Source organism: Myotis lucifugus, unplaced genomic scaffold, assembly GCF_000147115.1.
Source record: "Myotis lucifugus unplaced genomic scaffold, Myoluc2.0 scaffold_329, whole genome shotgun sequence".
In the NCBI taxonomy this organism is placed as follows: domain Eukaryota; kingdom Metazoa; phylum Chordata; class Mammalia; order Chiroptera; family Vespertilionidae; genus Myotis; species Myotis lucifugus.
The window spans coordinates 623,347-650,187 of record NW_005871377.1 but is presented as its reverse complement, the minus strand read 5'-3'; the positions used below and the strand labels follow the sequence as shown (position 1 = coordinate 650,187).

The 26,841-nt window shown below is 38.9% G+C and overlaps 1 protein-coding gene across 11 annotated transcripts in view; it reads left to right on the top strand.

Annotated features, from left to right (window-relative positions):
• Positions 1 to 25,915, top strand: part of IKZF3 (IKAROS family zinc finger 3) — a 74,045-nt gene extending 48,130 nt beyond the window's left edge. For 2 of the 11 annotated variants that reach the window (XM_006100789.3, XM_023764348.1), the window contains 5 exons: positions 810 to 1,070; positions 1,926 to 2,093; positions 4,137 to 4,253; positions 13,973 to 14,089; positions 24,871 to 25,915. In XM_006100789.3, the coding sequence (XP_006100851.1) occupies positions 810 to 1,070; positions 1,926 to 2,093; positions 4,137 to 4,253; positions 13,973 to 14,089; positions 24,871 to 25,574 (1,367 nt within the window). In that variant the 3' untranslated portion in view covers positions 25,575 to 25,915. The remainder of the gene's footprint in view (positions 1 to 809; positions 1,071 to 1,925; positions 2,094 to 4,136; positions 4,254 to 13,972; positions 14,090 to 24,870) is intronic. The other 9 variants (XM_023764352.1, XM_023764350.1, XM_023764349.1 and 6 more) reach the window with 8 other exon arrangements.
• Positions 25,916 to 26,841: the final 926 nt, after the last annotated feature.

Here is a 26,841-nt window from a genome sequence, read left to right as displayed (position 1 = left end):
ATAGTACCTGGTCAGCCAACTTAGACCAGACCCTCTTTCCTATCTAGACCTACAATTCTTGGATCTTGAGTTTAGCTGGTATAGGTCCCTTTCCCCTTGCTCAGGTTGAGCTCCATTTAGTTATGTCAATGAAAGTGACTGCTCAGAAGGGTATGTTAAAGAATTACTTCTCCTTTTATCTTTCTCAACAGTATTTCACTAGTCCTGCCAGCTTCCTCTACTTTCAGTGTTGTCTCTTTATCAGTTCCAAGATAGATAAGACTCATTTTAGCAGTTCATCTGCATGGAAAGGGAAGAGGCAAAGCATGGCTTAAAATTAGAAAAGCTGTAGTTATTTTTCAACTTTCAATCTTAGTGGTTTAAAATGGATGCATTAGAAGAATTAAAACAGTACTTTCTTCTTGAAACCAAAGAGCTTATCATCTTGGCTTTTAACTGAAGCCACCAAAAAAGGTACTAGATCTGAAAACTTTTCTTCTCCCCAGTGCTGGAGAAGAGTTGCTCAAAATGATTTTTTTATAGTTGCTTGAGAAGTCATAGCTAAAATCTATTATATCTTATTTTCGGAATGGCCTAAAATACTGTCGTGTGTGTGTGTGTGTGTGTGTGTGTGTGTGTGTTTTCCCTGACTATGGTTCTGAATTCCAATGATGAGTGATCATCTTAATGGTATTTCCTTGTTTTGTATATGTACAATAAGATGTTAGCTTCATTTGGTATTTAATTGTCAGTTGTGAGTCTGCTCTCTGAGCTGCTTTGATAGATCCAAATATAATCATTGTTTATTTCTTGCATTTTCCTCCCTGTAGACGATTCAACGAAAGTGAAAGATGAATATAGTGAAAGGGATGAGAATGTTTTGAAGCCAGAGCCCATGGGAAATGCAGAAGAGCCTGAAATTCCTTACAGCTATTCCAGAGAGTATAATGAATATGAAAATATTAAGTTGGAGAGACATGTTGTCTCATATGATAGTAGCAGGCCGACCAGTGGCAAGATGAACTGTGATGTGTGTGGATTATCCTGCATTAGCTTCAATGTCTTAATGGTTCATAAGCGGAGCCATACTGGTAAATAGTCTCCTTTATCCGTTCTGAAAACTGTCCTCATGCAACCATGTGAGAAATGAATGTGGGACAACTTTTGATTACTTTCATTGATTTTTGCTATAATTCTGATGTATCTCTCCCTCTCTGCATTTCCATTTACCCAGTAATTTTTATTTCTGCTTCACAATGCATTTGGCAGACATTGCAAATGCTATGAATAACAGGAGCGTAGAGAGCAGTGTTCTAGGTTAGCCAAATATTTTTTCTTCAGTTAATAAGTAGGAATTGAATTGTGTAATATACTTCTTAAGCATCTTTCTTATGTTTTTGCATAACTTCTATGGAAAGCAGATCTCATTATATTGGGTTCAAATTTGGTAGATGAAAGGATATAGTTTTTATTACCAGTTTTAAAAAATTTATCTTCAGACAATAGTCTATGGAAATGCATACAAATATAACACCCATTGAGCCCAATAGATTCCATCTGTTATGAATACTTTTAAAAGAAGTATTTCTCTCCCTTAGTAGCTAGTCTGTGGCTCTTTTTTCAAATTGAGATTATATTTTAAAGGAATGCTGAGTAATGTAAAAATTTACATCTAGTAAGCTCTTCTAGAGCTACTCTTATTTTTGTTTTTTTGCTCTGATTCAAGACAAGGTAATACCTAAAATAGCCTTGCAAGGTGAGTGCTTTTTCTCTTCTGGAGGGAAGTTTTCATAAGGAAGTCTTATGTTCGCCTGGAAATACAGCTCTGAGCTGACCCCAATAAAAACAGACTGTCTAAAAAGTGAGTTTTTGCATAAGCAACTAATCTGTGCATAGGCTTCACCATTTGCCAGTGATCAGAAATCTCCTTTTTGTCCTTTTTAAAGGTGAACGCCCATTCCAGTGTAATCAGTGTGGGGCATCTTTTACTCAGAAAGGTAACCTCCTCCGCCACATTAAACTGCACACAGGGGAAAAACCTTTTAAGTGTCACCTCTGCAACTACGCATGCCAGAGAAGAGATGCACTCACAGGTCATCTTAGAACACATTCTGGTAAGTGAGAGCGAGGAGCATTCCATATCTAGTAAATGTTTCTCAGTGCCCATTGTGGAAACTAGAAAGAGTTAAGTATGGAGATTTTCATCTGTCACTACTGTTGAAGGGTTACAACAGCAGAGACCTTTAGGGCTAATTACACTTCCATTAAGGCATTAATTGCTCTCCGTCTGGCTCAATGGGGATGATCATCTCCTTACCATCCTTGCTCCCCTAGAGAACAACACAGACAGGAAGAGCCTGCCTTATAAAAATGCCTTTTTAACTTTCTTTTTTGCCAAAATAATTAGAGCCATCAGTATTTTCTTATGGTAAACTTTATTAAAATATTATTTTCCTTGAAAACACACACACACTTTTCATTCAAAGTTTGAACAAGCCATTGTTGTATAGTTTGTAAATTATGTAAAACTGTAGACGGTATAAATCATTAGTAGGTGGTTACTTTTGGCTATTCTGGGCTAAACTTGAAGTTTTTTTTGGCCATTCTTGGCTAAATTTCTTTTTAATTGAAATATAATTGACATAATATATCATTGTATTAGTTTTAGGTATACATGGGCTAAATTTCTTAAACTCAGCTTTCTTCTTGATCAACCTTATTATTTTTAATCTCTAAAAGAGGAGCAGCAATAAGAATTCATAAAAAACAATATTCTGTCTTGTTTTTCACTTCTTATTTTAACCAAGCAAGATGATAAATTTGTTTTCAACATTTAGAACTTCCCTCCTAGAAAAATAAAACTGACTTTATTTTTCAAATTTGGGACCTCATGTTCTTGATGTTATCTGACAAGATTTTAATTGAAGAAGAAAAAGAAAGGTTTGTTTTTATGTCAATCCACACACTGCTTTGACTAAAACTCACCCCAAATCCTCAAATGATCACAATTCAGAGACTAAGGAATAATCAAATCAGCCCCAACAAAATCCACCGTGAGACATCATAAGTAGCAAAAGAAGGGTTTTATTTACAACTTAGTGTTCAAAGAAATGAATTAAGGCTGAGTTTGGTCCAAAAAATTAGAATAGTTCTCTTCTGTTGCTTTTTTTCAACTAAGATCTAACAGTAGTAGTCGTTTTTAAGACAGATTTTAGAAGACACCAATTTATGCAGAAACTTAACATTTTTAGCCCTAGCAAACCTACATTTATTTTAATTTGGGATTCCATAAAGATCTTTTAGTGCTTTAAATCCCAAAGGCTCTGTTTTAAACAGAGCAAGAGGATTAGAAAATAAAAATCTCAGTTTCTAAAACTCTGACAAATTTATAGGGTACGTTTTATCAACAAATCAGAAAGGCCAGCCCTGCACACAGAGTTGAAGTTATTTTTTAGATATTTTAAGCAATAGAGCATTTGGAAGAGTTGGGATGATAAATGGCCTGAATTGTATGGATGAACTTTTGAGGAAACCTTTATTTCATCTTAGAAATCAAGATGAAGTCATTTTTGCAATTCATCCTTATTTCTGTTATTCAAAATTATCCTTAGTTTATTGCTCAGTTTTTATCAATTTAGCACAGACTTTATATTTATATCCACCTAGCAAGAATGAGCTAAATTTTCCAAATATGTCAACATTCTAAGGCCATCAGTTTCTAGCTGAATGGCTAACTCCCACAACATAGAGCATTTTTTACTTCCAACCAGATGGACATCACAAAATAAGTGATCCCTTCCTGTTTCTCTCTTAAACCACACTAACCTCCTTGAAGAATAAAAAGGCCCCATATTATTCTCTGAAGAACCAAGATTGGATCTGGAGCCAAACCACTATGTTCAATGATAATCATTAAATCCAAATCCTGTTATTTGTGAAAGGAGACTGTCCTTTCAAAGAATACATCATAATTCATCATAGACCATAACCAAACTTCAGTTTATTAAATTTAAAAGTAATGCAATTGCAGAAGTATCCAAATTCTCTGGCTGCCCTCAGAAGTCTCATTCCTAGTGAGCAGTTTTCATGGGACTCCAATGCACCATTTGTTCCGTAACCCTGAGGGTCTCTGAGTGCCCCCTGTGCTCTCCTTATAGTTGAGAAACCCTATAAATGTGAGTTTTGCGGAAGGAGTTACAAGCAGAGAAGTTCCCTCGAGGAGCACAAGGAGCGCTGCCGTACGTTTCTTCAGAGCAGTGACCTTGGTGAAACCGGTGAGTTCATGCAGCACTCATTCTGCACAGCATCTACTGTGCTGGGTGGTGGGATACAATAGTAAATAAAAAGACGAAAAAAAAAATCATGCACTTGTGGAGTTTATATTTTCATGGGGAAAGACAGACCAAAGTAAATATGTAATGTATACAGTATATTAGGAGATGGTAAATACTATCAAGAAAAATGGTGGGTGGGGAGAAGACAAAGAGGGTAAAGAGGATCAAATATATGGTGATGGAAGGAGACTAGGCTTAGGGTGGTGAGCACACAATAGAGTATATGTTATAGATAAAGCCTATTTTACGGTGTTAGCTGGCCAACTGAATTCTGTTGGTTTATACTGCTTCTGCTTTTTATCCTGATGGCATCTTCGGCTTTATCAAGGAGTTGGATTTCCTCTTCACATTATAAAGTTGTACACCTGAAATTTATAGAATGTTATTAACCAATAAAAAAAGAATGTTATTAACCAATGTTAACAGATTTAATAAGAAATAAAAGAAAAAATGGGGACTGAGGGAAGTTAGTGAAGGCTTCAACCAGATGACATTTAACAAACTTAAAGAGATGTGGAGAGAGTCCTGCCTTGCTGATAACTAGGGAATAGCAAGTGCAAAGGCCCTGGGGCTTGAGTTTGAAGAAGTATAAATAGTCCTGTGTAGTTGGAATAAAAGGACAGAAGGCCAGAGAGGAAATGGGAAACCAGATCTTATCAGACCTTGTAGGCCATTGTAAAAACTTCAACTTTTACTCTAAGTGAAATAGAAAATCTTTAGAGGGTTTTGAACAGAGGTGACATGATTGGGCTTCTCCTTTGAAAATAATCACTCTCCTTGCTATTAAGAATAGATTGTATTTGGAGCAAGATTGGAATTTGGAGAGTCTGGTTAGGAGGCCATTGCAATCATTCAAGAAAGAGAAAATTGTGTCTTGATTGTGGTAGGAGCAGTGAGAAGTGTTCTAATTCTATATATATTTAAAGGTAGCACCAACAGGATTTCCTAACAGATTGATGTGGGATGTGATGAAGAATGCAGTTGCCATGGACTGAAATAGCAAAGACTGAGGGTAGAACAGCCTGAAGGGTGGCTAGGACAGAGTTGATTAAAACTGCAAGGATTTTCTTTGCATAAGGCTCCAAAATCAAATACTTCTCTAGTCATATTTTATTCAGTGTTTTGAATTATATGCCCTGTGGTGATTGGTTGAAACACTAAATTCTTTCCATGTATAAATTGTGCTTTTATTTTATTTTCACTCTTCAGTCGAAATAGCCTGAAACTATTTTGTGTTGCATCTCTGCAGCTGTCCTTTGTCCTATCCCACTGACCATCATCCTGGTTCTGTAGCTTGGGTTGTCTGGCACTTTTTTTGGTCACTTGAAGTACTTGCTTATATACAAATCCTCATGAGATTTGGTGTTTGACAGTAGTAGTTGCAGTTGAATAGTTTAAACATACTAAAGCAGAAAGATTACAAAAAGATGATAGAAATAATGTGAAACTCAGGGAAAATGGAATGGAAATCATGAGTTTAACTGTACCCGTTTTGAGTGAGAGGAAACTTTTGGTATAGATAAAGCCTATTTTACGGTGTTAGGAGCTGGCCAACTGAATTCTGTTGGTTTATACTGCTTCTGCTTTTTATCCTGATGGCATCTTTGGCTTTATCAAGGAGTTGGATTTCCTCTTTATTTCTAAAAAGAAATATTTACTCTCTTTAAAAGAAACCCATCCAAAACGTGGGTTTTGATATCTTGAGCAACATTCTTAAGGTTAGTCAGGCAATACCTAGGCATCTTCACTTGTAGTTCCATATTTCATACTATAGACAAAGCTCTTTGAGAAATCCCCAAATTATGAAAATCTATTATATTCCAAATAGAGCATAATATTTAAAGCTAGAAAAATTAAAAAGAGCATCTAATCCTACGTCTTCATTTAGAGGTAAAGAAATAGAGATTTATCAAAAATTCAGTGACTGGCTTAAAAATCACTAGAACTGTCATTGTTTTCATGATTAGCTACATAAATATATATTTAATTTATGGAAGAGCCCTAGCTGGGCAGCTCAGTTGGTTAGAGTGTCATCCGGTAAGCCAAGGTTTTGGGTTCAATCCCTGGTCAGGGCACATACAAGAAACAACCAATGACTACATAAATAAGTGGAACAACAAATGAATATTTCTTTCTCCCCTACCTCTCTTGCTCTAAAAACAATAAATAAAACAGTTTTTAAACTTATGGAAGAGAGAATTGACATACCATAAAATTCATATTTTAAGTGCACAATTTAGTAGTTTTTAATATATTCACAAAATTATACAACCATCACCACTAATTCCATAACATTTTCATCATCCTCAAAAGAAACCCTGTCTCAGCCTTGGCTGGTTTGGCTCAGTGGATAGAGAGTTGGCCTGTGGACTAAAGGGTTCCGGGTTCGATTCTGGTCAAGAGCACATGTCTGGGTTGTGGGCTTAATCCCCAGTGGGGGGCGTGCAGGAGGCAGCCAATCAATGATTCTCTCTCATCATTGATGTTTCTATTTCTCTCTTCCTCTCCCTTCCTCGCTGAAATCAATAAAAATATATATATTTTTAAAAACCCTGCCCCTATTAGCAATCACTCTCCCTCTCCCCTCTCTCCAGCCACTGGAAACCACTAATCTGCCTTCTATGGACTTGTTTATTCTGAACATTTCACATAAATGCAATCATATAATATTTGACCTTTGATGTCTGGCTTCTTTCCCTGAGCACATTTTCAGGATTCATCCATGTTTAGCATGTGTCAGCATTTCATTCCTTTTTATGGCTGAACTAGAGGCCCGGTGCACAAAAGTTAGTGCACTTGGGGTGACCCTCAGCCCAGCCTGCACCCTCTCACAGTCCAGGAGCCCTCAGGGTATGTCCACCTGCTGGCTTAGGCCCTCTCCCTGGGGGATCGGGCCTAAGCTGGCAGTCAGACATCCCTCTCGCAGTCCGGGAGCCCTCGGGGGATGTTTACCTGCTGGCTCCCTGTGGGAGCAGGCCTAAGCCATTAGTTAGACATCCTTAGTACTGCCACAGAGGCAGGAGAGGCTCCTGCCACCACCGCTGTGCTGGCCAGCCATGAGCCAGCTTCTGGCTGAGCAGTGTTCCCCCTATGGAAGTGCACTAACTACCAGGGGGCAGCTCCTGCATTGAGCGTCTGCCTCCTAGTGGTCAGTGTGTGTCATAGCGACCGGTCATTCCGCTGTTAGGGTCCATTTGCATATTACCCTTTTATTATATAGGATAGTATTCCATTCTATGGATTTACCATGTTTTATTTATCCATTCATCAGTTAATGGACATTTAGTTTTTTTCTACTTTTTTTACTTTTGGAAAATATGGCTATATTTTTAGAAGGTTATATATTAACTGATTAGCAAAAGAAATATAGTAACACACATACATATGTATATATGTGTATCTTGATTCTCCTGGAAGTAGGGGAAAAATCAGTACCCTACCCTCTATGAACAGTAAGCTCAAAATTATTGAGTTTGAAATTAGGTTACCACCTTACTTCCCACCCATAATCTTTTTTAGGAATTTCAAATTAGGAATTATCAAGAGAAGTATTTTAGTTATCTTCAGTGGTAGAAGGTGATTCAGGAAATGCTGAAATACAGAAGTTAATTTGCATTTCATAGGGTGGTTTGATGGATGCGTGCAGCATACCTTAAGTCTCAGCAAAAAAAAAAAAATAAAGGGTTAACTAAGTCAGCAAGTTTTGATTTAAATAAAACAAATATGTTGTAATGAACTAGAAGCCTGGTGGTTTCAGGTTACAGAGTGTATAAAGTCACAGTTTAATAAAGTATAATAAATACTTCATGTCAGTTAATATATTATTCTCTCTTCTATTTCAAATAGTTCCCATGATTTTTCCTGAAGTCCAAAATGTAAAGAATATTTAATCCAACACAAGCCAATACTTTAATGATTGCCACTGCTTTCTATATGGTTTCCTTCTTAAAATTTGGGAATCCCAGTCTAGATATAGTGTTCCATTCTGAGCCTGATGGTTAGAGTATCACCAGTGGTATACCTTACCCCTTCATCTCTAGCTTTTAAAGTGATGATGCTCCATAGCTACTGTGGATGCAGCACTTATTCATCAAGTACTTGTTGTAAATTGAAGTGCCTAGTGTGAGAGCCAAGCCTTGGCACCAACCTGCCCCCATCAGGAAGTAGACCCTTAGGGAAGCAGAGCAGATAAAAAGGCTTTGGGCTGGAGTCTAGTCTGCAAAAGAAAGCCACATTGAGCCCTAACCAGTTTGGATTAGTGAATAGAGCATCGGCCTACAGACTGAAGGGTCCCGGGTTCGATTCCGGTCAAGGGCATGTACCTTGGTTGCAGGCACATCCCCAGTGGGAGGTGTGCAGGAGGCAGCTGACTGATATTTCTGTCTATCCCTCTCCCTTCCTCTCTGTAAAAAATCAATAAAAAATGAAATAAAAATAAATTACTGCAAAAAAAAAGTCACATTGAGCAATAGAACTTCTGACCTTACTAATCATTTTTCTCTTATTTAGGTAGCATTTGTTGTATTCTCTATGTGTCAGGCTCTGTGTCAGAGCTGTTTGTCAAGATAATCCAACAAGGGAATGGGCACTTGATCTCTTGACATAGTACAGAGGTCTAATAGAGATATGTGTGATATTGTTACTTCAGGCCACATTTCTTCACGAGATGTCACAAGTGACATGATGAAGATACTCCAATTCTGCTGTCTTAATGCAGTATATATGAAAAGAAGAATGAATAGAGAAGCCCACAGATTTCATTTTCTCATTAGTTTGATCCTTATTCCAGAGAGGGACTAACAGTTTATATAGAGATTCATTTAGCCTCATTTCACACAAATTATGCATACTTGGACCAGGACATATTTTTGTTTGACAAGTTCTAGCAATTAGAATATTTTTTTAAGTAATTGGATAATTTATTTTAGAATGTAGGAGTCAAAACCTTTTATCTTCATTTTTATTGTTTCAATTGTGCAAATAGAAGCATGAGAGTTTCTGAATAAACTTATCAAGTAGCAGACCAAAGAAAAAGTTTAAAAGGTTTTAAAAGTCTATTTTCCCAACTGATTATTTTGCTTAAAAATTGATATTATCTCCTGGCTGGCGTGGCTCAGTGTTGAGCATCCACCTATGAACTAGGAGATCACGGTTCGATTCTGGTCAGGACACATGCCCGGGTTGCGGGCCTGATCCCCAATGGGGAGTGTGTAGGAGGCAGCCAAAGATTCTCTCTTATCATTGATGTATCTCTCTCTCTGTCCTTTTATCTCTAAATCAATAAAAAAATATTTTTAAAAATTGATACTATCTTACAGGTAATATTCATTCTACTTGCTAAAAAAGGCAGTAATTTTATGTAACTTTTTTGTTAGAATCTTCCTTGGTCTTTGATAGCAATCTCTTGTTAGACAATTCTGATTGCACAATAACACCCCTTTGTTCCACTCTCCATTAGCTACTGACACCATAGAAGAGGCAGGAAGCATGCCTCTTATTGAGCTCTATTTAACACTTCAAGATCTAATGAAGGATTTTGAACAAAAACAAAAATACAACAAATTACATACTTAAATCTGCAGTCACTTTGAGAGAGAAATGGCATCATGGGAACAGTTAACAAAAACCAGACAAACTATTTCAGACTTGCACAGAAATAAAAGTAGTAATCTATTCTGTAATTAAGACTTCATATTCATTTCATTATTTATTTTTTTAGCATGTCTTTAAAATCATTTTTCTAATGAAAATTTGTGTATTTCTGCCGAAACCGGTTTGGCTCAGTGGATAGAGCGTCGGCCTGCGGACTGAAGGGTCCCAGCATGAACCAAGAGTGCAAGTAGTTCCTTGCCACAATCCCATATCCCCACACCCACCCCTTTGCAACATTAAACTGCCAAACACCACCCAGGAACGGATTTCCTATTTCATCATTTAAACCCATTATCTTGTTCCCTTACTATCTTGCCAAACTGGTTTCCCTCCACTTACATTTCTGAGACATGATGCAGCAAGATAACAAGTCTAGACTGTTTGTATAAATAGACAGTTGGGTCCTAAAGTTGAAACAGAGGACCAAAAGCCAATAGTCTCCTTTTTCTTCCTTGTTTGTGTATTATCTAAACTCTTTGTAATGCACAAAAAATGGTCTAAGTCAAAAGCATTTATTTGTGTTTTAAAGGTCACTCATTTAGTGGTATTGCACAGCAGCTGGCCAAGAATTGCAAGGCAAAGACTAGCAGTTTGGGAAAGAAAATGAGAGTGCAGCATATTCAATTGAAAGTTAAGCCTTTGCCTAACTTGCCAATTAGAAAGTAGTTAACTCAATAGAGATTAACTTAATCTTTGCAGCGGTTCTCAACCTGTGGGTCTCGACCCCTTTGGGGGTCGAACGACCCTTTCACAGGGATCACCTAAGACCATCCTGCATATCAGATATTTACATTACGATTCATAACAGTAGCAAAATTACAGTTATGAAGTAGCAATGAAAATAATTTTATGGTTGGGGGTCACCACAGCATGAGGAACTGAATTAAAGGATCGTGGCATTAGGAAGGTTGGGAACCACTGCTTTAGAGTGTATTCATACATACAATGAGAGTTGGACTCATGGAGTTGATATTTTGAGTGAGGGTATGGGTGGAAGAAGCCCTCTGGTTTAGTTCCAGAGGATTTCTTTCAATCTAACCAGAATTATGGAAATGGGAAAGTCTCCACCTATGCCTCAAATTATCTGTCTATCCATAACCTCCAGAATTTCATGTTTTAAAAACGTGAGTCATTTGGTCACTGATTTACAGGGTATGATTTATCTAGAAATAACTGTCAAGACAAGCTTGGTGAGTAACCAGGGATAAAAAGGTGATGTTATCTCAGAGCGTTGCCATTTAGTGACATGCCCTAATTACGTTATTTAGGTCAATGTATCCCCGCTTTGGTATCCTCCCAAATATAGAGGATATTGAGTATGTGTCCTCAGACAACTGCTGTGGTAATTGATAGTGACCTTGGTAAAATGTAGACAGTGTCTACTGAGAGACAAGAGGGGAAACTAGACTGGCAGCAGAATGCTTGGGGAAAGTCCTGGGACTAAAGTCCTTACCTCTGGGTAAGGACAGGGCCATTAGAGTAGTGACTGAAGAGACTAATAAGAATAGTGGTAAAATGGGGATAAAGTTAAAAATTCCCAAAGTACTGTTCTTCATTCTAATTTCACTTTAAATCTTTTATATAATAAATACAGGGTGTGGGGGGAGCCTTACCTGGATTTAATCCTCTCAAACCAGAATGAATGTTCCCAGTCAAAGCACAAGTTTTGCCTCTCTGATGCTTCTGAGAAAAAGCCTCCTTCTAACAGCCTCAGGAACTTATTTCAAATCCCAGGCCTTTGTCTTTCATCTCTCTGCTCTGGGTACTACCACATCTGGTGGTGGTTTGTGTGAAAGGAAATAATATATATATAATAGTTTCCTGTTTGGTCATTTAAACTTATTCCTGTGCTGGACAGAATTTGATACACTTCACTCAATAGCAGTGTCCTGTCACTGAAGTGCCAGTTGTTTACAATGGCTGTCAGTCAAAGTTGCAGTACCTCCCCACTAGCCCCAAAGCTGCCAGCCTCTTCCTCTGCCCTTACTGTTTTCATTACACAAATAGTGTTGTTAATAGCTTAAACCGGAGGGTGGGATTTATTTCTTTAGAACATAGAATTATATTTTTTATAAGAAACTCACAAAGTATAGTAAGTATGACCATTATTATCATCTTCTTAATCATTTCTGGAGCCAGATTTAATTTTATTTCTGATTTTTAAAAATCCTGAGTTTATAACTTATTGTGTAATGATTGGTGTAGTGTTTTTTAAAAAAATCAAAAACATGCCAATGAAAAAATATTTAATACTTTGACTTCTCTTTTTCTAATTTGGCTTCGCTCTTTTGCCCTGACCATACTTAATAGTCTTGCCCTGGAAGTCTTTCTCTGTCTCATTTACTGCATAGGTGACCAGTGTTCTCTCACTGAGAGATCATAGAATTGGTGACATTATTTCCATATATTAAAGACTCTTCACTCAACAAACTCTTCAACTTCAGAACAAGCACTGACAATTCCTAAGTCTATGTATATAGTTGCGGGAGCGGGGGGGGGGGAGTGGGGTGGATCTATTCTGCAATTATCACTTGCCTTTTACTCTCATCATGTAACTAAAACCAATTTCTTTTTCCTTAAAGACATTAGAAATGTATGGATCCTTCATTTTAATTAGGACCTCCTGAAATGCTCACAATGAAACAGAGAGAACTGTTTGTAGTATCACAATATATTTGCTTAGGGCAGGAGTGAGCAAACTGTGACCCTCAGACCAAATGTAGCCTGCAGCCTGATTGTGTACAGAGGTTTTTACATTTTTAAAGGGTGGTGGGTTGAGTTTAAAAAACCAAAGAGACTATGGAACACAGACAATATGTGTCCCATTAAAGTTTAAAATATTTACTATCTGGCCCTTTACAAAAAAAGTTTGCTGGTCTCTAGCTTGTGTTTAGCATCATGTGTTAAAGTTTGAAGCCCTATATTTAGAGCAGCTTGTATCTCTGAATTTTAAGCATGAACTCTTATATGGGACTGCTTGCTGTACAAGAGTAAATTTTACTATATTTATTCCCACTAACTGTTTAGTTGATTAGATATTCTTCTAGTGGTTCTCAATTCTGGCTGCATTTTAAAATAATTTGGACACCTTTACAAATCTGTTGCCTAGGCCCCTACACCAGAGATCCTGATTTAATTGATCAGAAAGTGGGGCCTGCACATAGGTGTGTCTTACATGCTCATAACCGGTGGCATCTGGGAACCACAGGCCTACACCACTGGAAGGTCTGTTCGTGGATTAACAATTAGATCACTTTCTTAGGCAATTTTTATTCACATTTTTTCATTAGAAATGTAATAAAGATGCATTATACAAATTGCTCTTTAATTTCAAGACAGACGTGTTGCTCAGGGAAATTTTAACTGAGACCATTTTTAAATGTGAAGAGCATATGAAACAGATAATGCAGAGCCCAGAGAAATAGAATTTTAAAAGATAGGAACTGAAAGAAGCATGCTGGGGGGAAAAAAAGAAAGAAAGAAAAAAACCACTCACAATTTCAATACACAAATCACTGAGTAGATTTCTTGCTGTCTGGGTAAGAGTATCTATTTTCAAAAGTGCTATTAACATAAACAGAGCAGTAAATCTGGGGCACCATACTTTTTTTTTCCAAAGTTGTTAAGAAGAATTATATCAGTCTGCAGGTGTCACACGCAGTTACTCAGAATCAGAAAGAAGGCTGATCGGAGGTTAGAAGATCTCTCTATCTTTTTGCAACCAACCACGTCCATTCTGTTTATTTAATACTTCCTCTTGCTAATGAAGGTACTGTTTGGGGATGGGTTGGGCTTTTCCATCTCAGCATAAGGACTGCAAGATTTGAATGTGCCCTGTTGCTGTCTTCACTGACCACAGCAGGTCCCCCAGGCAAGAATCTGAGCAATAATAACCGGTAACAAAAGATTATGTACCAGATATCTGACATTTTTTCTTCCAGTTTATTTGTTCTTCCTCCCCATTTACCAATTTTCCCCCCTCTTCTTTTTACATTTTCCCAAACCAGCAAGTGCGGAGGCAAGACACATCAAAGCAGAGATGGGAAGTGAAAGAGCTCTGGTTCTGGACAGATTAGCAAGCAATGTGGCAAAACGAAAAAGCTCAATGCCTCAGAAATTCATTGGTAAGAATAAAACCCTTTTTCCTGCTGTTGTTAGCAGATAGTTTGAATGAGATAACATAGGATGCTTATTACACAGGCCCTTCCTAACTTAATTTCTGTTAAAATAAGCTTATTGGTTTTCCATTGCTCACGTTTATTTTTTGTGATTCATTTTGAGAACTAGAGCAAATAGAATAAAATATTTTAACTAAAGAATCTTCACAACTGAAGATGGGAGTATTTGGTATCCAATTTCCTAAATGGAGTTGGTGTTTAAAATGCTATTCCTTCCTCTTTATTCTGAGTGACATATGTTGCATGAGTTTGTGCAAGTAAGATGTTCAAGATAACATTTTTGTAATCTTTTGTAATTATATTTTACAAGTTGGTTCCGTTATCATGCTCAAAACTTTTTTCATGCTCTAAAACGTATTGCCATATTTTCTTGAATTTGATTCATAATTGGCTTTAAGAGAAAGTGTTTGGGAAAACATAGATTTAAATAATAAGATTTGATTTAGTCATTTATCTTACTGGAGTTAATTTTTATGCCATTGGTTTTCACATTGTCAAAAAATACAACATAAGGAGATGACTAAGAAATAATTATGTCCATTAAAGTATTAGGACTGCTGAAGGGCAGAGATATTTTGCTGAACAGTCCCAGATGCTTACATAAACATGACCATGATATTTAAAATAGATTTGTATTTGTGAAGTAGGCAGCTGAATTAAATGTATCAGTTTTGCTATAAATTGAAAGTGTTATTGAACAAAAATAGTTATCACATGAAAATAGACCTCGCTCGACACCAATGATATTTTAGAAATCTGTCAGTCTGTTTTTCCAAAGCTGCTGTTGCTGTTGATGTCTTATTCCAGACCTTTTGTGTTTATTCTTTTCAATAGCTTTTACAGATATTAAGTGCCTATCTGCTTTTTAAATCTTGTTAATTTATTCTGGTCTAGATAATTTCTTACAGGCTGACATTTTATGTGAATTATAGAGATATAAGGAAAGAACCCATATATTTCAAAATTACCTAACTTGATATTTATGCTTACTTATTTTGATTAGCTGAAAAGTGTTTGTACCCTTTCAGTCACTTTAAGAATAAATTTTGTCAGACTATAGTTGTTGCATTTTAGTTCAGAGAGACCCCCTTCCTCTTTACCATCTTTCCTCTCCTTGGTGAAAGATGTCAGGGGGTATGTAGTGACTTCCATATGGAGTTAGGCACAGTGGACCAATTGTGATGCCAAGATATTATTTTAAGATGTTGCTCATATCTCTTTTGAGCTTTGCTTATATGAAGAAGTTGTGACTGGAGTACAGAAGAAAGCTTTGGTTGTTATTCTATGCCATGAGCATAATTTAATTCGGGGAAGTTTTAACTCTAGCTGATGTGGGGAGGTTCATGGGGGGAAATGGGCAAGAAAAAAATGTAAAGTGCCTTAATTTAAATTCAGTTATGGTCAATGCATTTTTGTCTAAGAGAACTAAAATATGAGAGAAAGTACCTAGTTCTTATAGCTACCCCACACCTATTGTTGAGCCACAGCCCTACCTAATATAATAAAAGTTGCTTTGGTATTTTCATGGATTTAAAAACACATATTTTACCCTGGTCAGTTTTGCTCAGTGGATAGAGTGTCAGCCCTTGGACTGAAGAGTCACAGGTTCAGTTCCAGTCAAGGGCATGTACCTCGGTTGCAGTTTCAATCCCTGGCCCTGGTCGGGGCATATGTGGGAGACAACCAATCGATGTGTCTCTCTCACATCAATGTTTCTCTGTCCCCCTCATTTCCACTCTCTCTTGAAATCAATGGAAAAATACCTTTGGGTGAGGATTAACATAAACAAACCAACAAAAACCCACATGCTTCATATGTCCAGGTCCATGCCATTTTACTCGTTGCATCAGGGACTGATGTTCCATTTGTTTGTTACCATTGTGACTAGAGGATTTTCATGCCTCCATTTCCAGACTCATGAGAGATGCTGATCTTGTAGGTTGATTTCTTTCATCTTCTGAACCCATCACATTCTCTCTTTGTGGAATCAGGAAACCCAGTAGAGTTAGCTCTTAATTTGCAGTAAGGTGTAGTAACTGCAGAGCTTCAGGGCACCCAAATAATTGGGGGAAGTTTTTTTGGTAAATTGTGGTATAGTGCAGTAGGAAGAACCCTGGATTAGAAGCCAAAAGACCCAGGTTCTGATTCTAGCTCAGTCATTTCTTAACTGTTTGTGTGTTTAGACAAATCATGTAACCTTTCTGGGCCTCTATTTACTCATCTGTGAAATGAGGAGACCGAATAGGTGATGAAGTGATCAGAAAGGTCCCTCCCAGCTCTATCATTCTACAAGTCTGTGAGATGAGTTAGAAAAGGTAGCAATTATGAATACCCTTTGTGTTTATCAAGCCCTTATGAATGACTTTAGATAACTCTTTTCTCAAGGTTGTATAGGTAATGTGTTTATGTTAGTAACCATATCATATATTTTAGGGGTATTTTTAATAAGATGAATCTGAGATTCTATAAAACAGCTGTGTTAGCTCAACAGTCATATATCTGACTTAGAAATCACTGCTTGTTCATTCACTTTTTTGTCCATTCATTCATCATGAGATGGTTATAAAGCTCCTGCCACACACGTGATATTCCTGTGTCTAAACATTGTTCTAATCTTCTAGCATTAGCTTATATCCTGAACCTTTTAGAGATATTTTTATAAGCTTTTTAGTCATTTAACTGAATCAATCTTTTTGATAGAAAATATCAAGGGGGGCAGGAAAAGGAACATTATGACAATGTGATATGAAGTGATGTAAAATATATGGGGCTAATGTTTCCCTCCTCCCCTCTTCTCTCCTCTCTTCTCTCTCCTATATTTCCTCTCCGTTTTCTGAAAAGATTAGCTGCCAGGGAAATGGCAGTGGGTAAAGTGTGAAGGAAGAATGAGTCACTCCCTTTAATCCTTGCTGACAGTTGCACAGCACTCAGACATATCTTGGCTTCCCTGCCCTCTTGAACTATGAGGGTGAGGGTGAAATTATATAATCAGGTCAGCCTGATACTTTTCCAGCAGGTTAGAGTTAATTACCAGTAGGTAACATTTCTCATCCATTAGAATCGAACTGAGGAAGAGGGATCTATTGGATTAAGTTTAAATGCATTTAGAAACACAAAAACTATGACTCTATTGAAGAGTAAGAGTGCAATTACATCAATAGGAGAAAAATAAAATCATTTTCCCCTAATTCTCCAATAAATTTGTATCACTTTCTCTAAAATGGGAAATAAATTGACACACATTCATTAGAAATCAGCATCTTCCATCATCAAAATAATTATTCTTAGTTGTTCTTTTCAAAGGACAAGAAGACTTTACTTTTAGTGCCCAACCCTTTTAGGGGTTGTCCTTTCTCTGAATCTTTTTCTCCTATTATAAACTTGTTGGACTATACTTCTAACTAGGCCATCTTCAAATACTTGGCTCAAAATAGAGGCCAGATTTCTTTCCTGAGGGGAGGAGGGAAATGATGACATTTCTGCATATTGCTTTTTCTGATTTTCATTCTTTTTCCAAAAACAGATGTGGTATTCAGACCATAGCATCTCCTTATTTTATTTTATACATTACTTTATTAAAGGAAGTTTTCATGTCTAAATGAACATGAAAAAATATCTCACTCACCTGCGGTAAACATATGTGAGGTTTTGACACTTCAACAAACACCATCAATTCTCCCTGTGAAGTAACTGAAGAGAAATGGTCCGCTTTGGTTAACAGAGTGACAGCAGCAGTTTTAATACCTGTTTCTAAAAGCACAAAGTAACTTCTTCCACCCTGTCCCAAAAGGCTGGAATCCATGCTCCTATGTGTATTAAGTCATAGCATTTTAGATCTTGAAGGGACATTAGGAACCACCCAGTGAAGTTCTTTTACCAAGGAGGGAAAGGGGGTCAGAGAGATAGGTGACAGAGCAGGGCCAGACCTAGAGCTGAAAAGTACTGCAGTCTAAGGGGCACCCAGAGCCGTGTGTGTCATGTGTGGGACACGGGGGCTGTGGACAGGGACGAGTTTAGACATTGAAGCTCGTGGAAGAAAAGCTCTGAAAAAGGGCAGTCGTTCTCCTTCAAGGGTGTGTTTTCATTTTTTATCACTAAATTTATTGGGGTGACATTGGTTAATACATTATATGCGTTCCCAGTTTATAGTACTGTGATACATCATTTCATATTTCATTGTGTGCTCACCACCCAAAGTCTCCTCTCCTTCCATCACCGTATATGTGGCCCTTTTACCCTCTTCATCCTCCCCCCATGGTGTGTTTTCTTGAGAAAAGAAGTTATCTCCCGCTGGTGACTCCATCAGGACAGACAACATCCAAGTAGCACTTCACAGAGGACAAGACTTCTGCAGCATTAAAAAAAAAATTGTGGTCTACAGCTCAGTTTTCCTCACTGCCACCCCCACAGCTCTCTGTTCTCTCTCCTTCCTGCTTCTTATTCTGTGGCTCCCCTCTGCTTTCCTCCTCCTGGAAGAAGTGTTAGTCACTTTAGTCTTATTTAGATTGAGATTAGAGCCATAACCATCATCAGATATTCCATTTACCCTACTTAACCTGCCTTTCTTCTTTTTGGACATATGCTTGCAGTAAGTGATAATACACATGGAAAATTGTATGAAGGTAGCAGCAATACATTCAAGTGACTTGAAGAAACTTAAAAACAAAGCAAATCTGAATATTTCACATTACCCATCATGATGATGGTAATATTGGAATTGTGTTATTTTTTTAAAATATATTTTATTGATTTTTTACAGAGAGGAAGGGAGAGAGAGAGAGAGAATTAGAAACATCGATGAGAGAGGAACATCGATCAGCTGTCTCCTGCACATCTCCTACTGGGGATGTGCCCGCAACCCAGGTACATGCCCTTGACCGGAATCGAACCTGGGACCTTTCAGTCCGCAGGCCGACGCTCTATCCACTGAGCCAAACCGGTTTCGGCAATTGTGTTATTTTTATAATGTTTAAATCATTTCCCCCTCTTCAAAAAAAAAACTTCCAATGGCTCCCCATTGGAATAAAATCCAAACAATGCAGGCAGTCTGAGCCTTCCACACTTTGTCTCCAATTTACCTTTTCTAATATTATTACTTCAGCCAACTACTCCCTTCATTCAGCCACAATGTACTCGCACTTCTATGCTGTTCTACTTCCATGTAATGTTCTTCCCATGCTCTGTCTGAAGTGCCCACCCTCACATCTGCCCTTAAAGATACACATGGTCTACATTCCCCTACTCTCCTGAGCTCTCTCCCTCTGCACTCAAGGCAAGGTTAACCGTCTGCTTTATGTTATATATATGTCTGTCTCCACTACCTCCCTACCACCACCTCCCATTACAAGAAAACTTTAAAGAAAAGAATAGATTGATATTAAAGAATAGATTGATATTTGTGCCGTGTTATGTGTGGCATATTTGAGAAGTGGTCTGTACTTTTCTCTCTTCACTCTCTTGGCTACTCTATACTTGGTTTCACCACATAGTATTAAGGATATTGATTTGTAAGAAACTGTGTAAATGCTGCATCTCCTATGGATTGCAATTATGTGTGTATTCCTCAAAGCTCCTAAAATGGTGTGATGGTGATGATGATGATAGATCTATCATTTATTGAGTTCTTACATATGCCAGACACTCCATTGAACACCTTGCAGACATCACAATTCTGCATCATAGATATTTCTTGAATGCATGGTGCTGGTCCTTACAGAACAAAGCAGTGCTGGGATTGTGCCACCTTGGGCAAGGTAGCGACCAGGAAACAGCAGTTAATGCTGAAACACATACTGGGATTGCATCCTGGTTCTCCATTTTACCAACTGAGCAACCTCGACAAGTTAATCAACCTGTTTGCACTTTAGGTTCTTCATATGTCTAAGAGATGATAATTCATCTTAGGTAAAATGAGGCAATATGTAAAGTACCTAGGACAGCACTGGATATATAGTAGAGGCTCAATAAATAGTAACTATTCTTTTTTTTTTTTAAATATATTTTATTGATTTTTTACAGAGAGGAAAGGAGAGAGATAGAGAGTTAGAAACATCGATGAGAGAGAAACATCGATCAGCTGCCTCCTGCACATCTCCTACTGGGGATGTGCCCGCAACCAGGTACATGCCCTTGACCGGAATCGAACCTGGGACCTTTCAGTCCGCAGGCCGACGCTCTATCCACTGAGCCAAACCGGTTTCGGCAATAGTAACTATTCTTATTAGTATTACAATGTAAGGCACAATGCTGGGTACTGTGCATTATAAAGACCAGAAGTAAACAGATTAGGGTGGTAGGTCTTGTAACCTTGACCCTAAAGGCAGAGGATGGAATCCACATGCTCAGTGAAGGTCCCTTTTAGCTTTAGGCTGTGATTCTATACTTTGAAGTTGGCACTTAGAAGCCAACAATCATACCCTGGCCACATTGCAGCAATTCAGGACAGGTGGTTGCTTAGTAGTGTTACCAAAGCCTAAATATTAGGGATCAACACCTTTAAAAATAATTACAGGCCCCAGCTCAGCGGTTCTCAACCTGTGGGTCGCGACCCATTTGGCGGTCGAACGACCCTTTCACAGGGGTCGCCTAAGACCATCCTGCATATCAAATATTTACATTACGATTTATAACAATAGCAACATTACAGTTATGAAGTAGCAACGAAAATAATTTTATGGTTGGGTCACAACATGAAGAACTGTATTTAAAGGGCCAGGAGGTTGAGAACCACTGCCCTAGCTGGTTTGGCTCAGTGACTAGAGCAGCCGTGGGCAAACTACGGCCCGCGGGCCGGATCCGGCCCATTTGAAATGAATAAAACTAAAAAAAAAAAAAAAAAAAAGACCGTACCCTTTTATGTAATGATGTTTACTTTGAATTTATATTAGTTCACACAAACACTCCATCCATGCTTTTGTTCCGGCCCTCCGGTCCAGTTTAAGAACCCATTGTGGCCCTCGAGTCAAAAAGTTTGCCCAGCCCTGGACTAGAGCGTTGGCCTGCAAACTAAAGGGTCCTGGGTTCGATTCTATTCAAGGGCAGGCTCCATTCCCATTAGGGGGTGTGCAGGAGCAGCCAATCAATGATTCTCATCATTGATGTTTCCATCTCTCTGTCCTTCTCCCTTCCTCTCTGAAATCAATAAAAATATATTTTAAAAAAGAATCAACGGTAGGGAATGGCCCAACCAAGCAGCCTTGGTTTCTAAACTTAGGACTTGTTGTTGCCATTTGTATTTTCATTGGAAGCAAAACCTCTAATTCAGCCTAAAGCTGCTATCATTAGTCATTCAAAGGTGTGGTATGATTTTGACTAGAAGCTGGACTAGAGGCTCCGTGCAGGTTTGGGAGCAGTTACACTGTTGTGGTTTGACTAACCTTTTTTATGAGTGTGTTACTAAAGAAACGTGAGCTGTTGGCTTTTCAATTACTGTAGCTTACCCCTTCTGAGTTTCATACACATTGAGTCATCGAGTCTACAGGTGACTGATAATCATCTGCACGACTCAAGTTACCGTAACCCAGAGATGAGGGGATCTGATGACTGCAGGGTGCGTGCACGTGAAGATCTGAGGCTCTCCCATCCTCTTCACAATGAACAATGGTCTGCGTTAACCGCAGAACACAGTCACCTATTTCCACTCATCCAGGGGTTCATTTTCCTCTTAATGTTTTGCCTCTTACAACTTTAGCACTCAGCTGTTCTCTGACATGTGCTGCAGGGGGTATAGATTGTGAAATTGTAGGCCTGATGAAGTATAACCAACTCTTGGGAGAAAGGATAGAAGCAGAGTTTGTGTTGTACCTGCCCCACCCTAGAAAATGTATGGAGCCTCTTTGTTTGGAGAAAAGATAAAAAGATTCTCAGGGACCCCTGGTACGGGGAGTTGAGTGAGCTAGCCACACTGGAAAATCATCAATAACCTTGAAAAAGCCAAGAAACCAAAGTTCATCACTTCTGTGTCACTCTTAGGGGAATGAACAATTGTGACCTTAGCTGGCTTTCCTGTTGTCAGTCTCATTCTTCCAAACAGCCTTGATCAAAGATACATCTGATCTGGAAGCTGAAAATAAGAAAGCAAATGTCTGCTTTTCTGTTGCTTTTTGTTGAGTTGCCAAGGCAGGATGTTTTTCTTTGCATATTTTTTCTCTCAGGTATTTGTCTAAAGTCTATCAGGTTGGCCTTAAGGTAGTGGGGATGCGGGACAAATCCATTTGATTACATTAAATCTTTTAGCTGGTCTTTCTGGCTCCAGTTCTCTATGTTCTGGTTCATCTTACACATTGCTGTTACATTAATATCCTGAAAACAACATTTCAACCACAAGCCTCCCTTGCTCAAGGGCATGACGTGGTTTGCTGTTTATTCAAATCCAAACCTTATGGTTGACCATTCAGAATGCCCATCATGTGGTCCCACCATGTGTTGTCTTTTTTCAGTATCTCCCAAAATGTGGGATACAAAGTGCCAGGAGGCCCACAGGCCTTTTAAAAACCTTGATCCACGTGGCAAGAAATTTATTTTCTTTTTAGTTCTTTTTCAGTCTCCCTGATTATATCAAGAAGAAAGATTGAAACTTATTTTAATGCTAGTCGTTGAACACTCTTGGTGATTTCTGTTTTGAACAAAGACAGGGTGGATCTTTGTCTCAAGTACTCACAGTAGAGTCTGATCAAAATTGAATTGATTACTCTGTTTCATCATCTTTATTTTTCATAGTTACCTTCTTTTTGTGGCAAGTGATTCTGGTTTTCCATGTATGTTAGTGACATAGTTTTCTTAAAAAACTGATTTATTTTAACAAAAGAAAGAAAGGAAACTGATTCAAACAAAACAAAAAAAACCCTGATGTTTACCAAGTATTTTCTGTGTGCCAGGTTCTGTTCTAAATGCTTACCAGGGAGTCTTCGAGGTAGATGTGATTATTATCCCCGTTTTACAAGAGGACTTGGAGCCATAGAGGTTAAGTAACTTGCCCAAGGTCATGCAACTAGTAACTGATGAGCCAGCATCAAATCCAGTCCATGTGACTCTAGTGTTCATGCTGTCAACCACCACACCACCCTAGTGTGTGAATATTGCAGAATGTGAAGGATTAAGTGAAGCTTGAGAAATACTTTATTTCATACGTCTGATATTAGCTATATCCAGACTTTAAGTCTTCCCTGCTGTAGACCCCCTTTTCTACCTTCATTCATGCTTCTCCCTCAATTAGGATGTCCCGTCTACCTCTATGAAAAAATTAAAATCCTACCATTTCAAGACTCTTCTCAAAATTTAGGTTATCCAAGAATGATTTCCCTACCTCAAGCATTCCTGAAATGTTTGCATTAATTTAACACTTAAGTAAATGATTTGTACCAAACCACCTTGCCTTATAATTCTTTTTACAGAAGACACATTACTCTCCTGCTTAAATGCTTCAAACATGGCATTTAGAATAAAATCAAAGGCCTTCATAGGGCACATCCCTTTCACAACTTTTAGCATTTTTCTCCAGTTCCATACATACAGATCTTATTTCTCTCCTATTAGGTTGGAAAGATCTCAAGAAAAGGAACTTGTTCTTCCAATCCTTTTGTTTTCTTATATTGGCTTTTCATTGTTGAACCCTTTACTGTCTGGTGGTGACAAATTTTGGAACCACAGCATGCCTAGGAAATGTTACAGAAGAGAGGATATGGTTCAGCAAATCTCTCCAGAACCCAATGTCTACAGAATGAAAAAGCATCACATTTATGCCCACTTCCAGCTCTTGACACATCTTTCCCGCTTTTCTCCCTTCGACCTGCCACTCACCACTGAGCACATCTGTCATCTCTGTAGGCCCCGCTCCTGCCTTTCCTGTGGCCAGAGAGCCTTGGTTTTCTAACACACAACACCCACACGCCCTAAAGGTGGCTAAACTCTGTTTTCAAAATCTCTCAGCAGTTTGACATGAGAAGTAGGAAAGGGTGACCACAAATAATTTTTTCAGTTAAGTGTGAGATAGGTCCTAATGATCACATATGTATTAATGATACCTTTTTTTAAGCAAAAGAATCACACACTTTATGAAAGGGACAAAGATCATGATCTTTCATCAAGAAAGCTTTTCTAAAACTTTCTACATTTGAAGCTCTTAAATCTCTGTCTGGTGACTGATGTGTTTGGGGAGTGGCAAGTATAGGGAGTGGGGAGTTTCTGGAGCTATTATTTCTACCTCTGTAGCTATTTTAAAAGCTGCAGGCCAGTCATAGATCACCCCCGCTTTTGGCAATACGTCCATCCCCCTGGCTCCCTTAGTGTTACCAGGAGAAAATAACAAGCAAAATAAAAGTTGGGGAATTGACTGTGTCTTAGTAGTTCATGCACAGAAGTGCAGACGCCCCGGTGCCCCTGCACAAGGAGCCCCCACTAAACCTTGTCCTCGTGTTCTCTCGCTTCATTTCCTCCAGAGTTTCCCTCTGACAAGAGCAGTGGAAACAACTCACATTGTAGTTTCAACGTAATGACATCTCTGACTCCCCCTTTTGCCTGCTAACCTAATTTATGTGGACTGCCCTAACGTGTGCTGTCAACCCCTGTCCCCTGAGACTTCAGCACCGTATGGAACCACTCTGCATGGGTTGGGTGTACCTGCAGGCAACATGTCCTTTCTCTCTTTTCAAGGACTCTGGAAAATCATTTTATAATTGCTCTGCCTTTGTGTTTTTCCTTTTGTAATTCATTCTTTTTACTTGTTCTAGGTGAGAAGCGCCACTGCTTTGATGTCAACTACAATCCCAGCTATATGTATGAGAAAGAGAGTGAGATAATACAAACCCGGATGATGGACCAAGCCATCAATAATGCCATCAGCTATCTTGGTGCCGAGGCACTGCGCCCCTTAGTCCAGACGCCGCCTGCTCCCACCTCGGAGATGGTCCCAGTTATCAGCAGCATATATCCCATAGCCCTTACCCGTGCAGAGATGCCGAATGGTGCCGTGCAGGACCTGGAAAAGAAACAGATCCACCTGCCAGAGAAGAGCCTACCTTCTGAAAGAGGCCTCTCCCCCAACAATAGTGGCCATGACTCCACAGACACTGACAGCAACCATGAAGAACGCCAGAATCACATCTACCAGCAAAATCACCTGGTCCCTCCTCGGGCCCGCAATGGGATACCACTTCTGAAAGAGATACCCCGCTCTTATGAACTCCTCAAGCCCCCACCCATCTGCCCACGAGACTCCATCAAAGTGATCAACAAAGAAGGGGAGATGATGGATGTGTATCGGTGTGACCACTGTCGAGTCCTCTTTCTGGATTATGTGATGTTCACCATTCACATGGGTTGCCACGGCTTCCGTGATCCTTTTGAATGTAACATGTGTGGATATCGAAGCCATGATCGGTATGAGTTTTCGTCTCATATAGCCCGAGGAGAACACAGAGCCATGCTGAAGTGAACATCTGGCCCCGGAGATGATTCACGCCTGAGCATTCCACATTGTTTTTAAAAACCGATACCCCTACCTAACAAATCACTCTCAAAACAAACTCAGTTCCAAACTCTTTTTCGTACCATTTTTAGTATCCAGAGGGTCATGCTCACGTGGGCAACAGAGAAACACTGTCTCCATTCAGAAGTTGTTTGCAGATAATGCCAATGTTACTACTTTTGTGAAACCTTTGTTTTCCCATCAGGGACTTGAATTTTATGATATTTAAAAACCAGAGAAGTATTTGGTCACTTTCTTTTGCATCAATAGGACAGGCATACCATGGAGTTTGTTGCCAATTGGAAGAGTCCCCCCATAGTGCTGCATGAAACGCTCTTGTCAGCCAAGAGTGCCAAAAGGCCATGAGCCCAGGTCCACACAGAAGAAGAGCTGGCCAGTGACCTTACGGGAAGTCTTGTCCTTCTGCATTGAACAAAAGGCGGAGAGTTAGCATCTAATCTCCCCATCCCAATTAGAGTCTAATAGTATGGAAAAGACTATCCACAAAATAACTGTCTGTTATCAGTAACTGAAGACTCAGTCTTGGAACATCAGATCCTTTTCTTATCACATAAGCAAAAAACAACAACCCGAAGTCATCTGATAATACATCTGCTTCTACTCTTTACCCTCCGTCTCCAATTAAAAGCTGCTTTGGGTTAAAGAAGTCATCTACAGGAGAAATCCTACACAGAAAAACTGATGGTTTTCAATATAGACTGTCATGGAAACTCCAGGAAGTTGTCCACTGTGGGCTATGGCATCCATTTCCTGTGATCAAGATGGGCAGAGCTGGGCCTTGGCCAGTATCTCAGTGGTTAGAGGGGCAGCCCATACACCAAAGGATCAAAGGGTCTTGGGTTCAATTCCTGGTCAAAGGCACATACCTGGGTTACAGGTTCGACTCCCAGCCCCAACAGGGGCGTGTGTAGGAGGCAACCAATTAATGTGTCTCTTTCACATTGATATCTCTCTCTCTCTCTCTCTCTCTCTCTCTCTCTCTCTCTCTCTCATTCTCCTGTCCCCTCCCTCATTTCTACTCTCTATAAAAATCAATGGAAAAAATATCCTCGGGTGAGGATTAAAAAAAAAAAAAAGATGGATAGAGCTGGGTTCTGAGGAGGAAAATGGTTTAGCAGCATCAGGGGAGAAAAAGCAACACCACCACCTACCTGAAGTTCTTTGTCTCCTTCATAGAGTATTAGTGTACAGACCCAAAGCAAACTTTCCAACC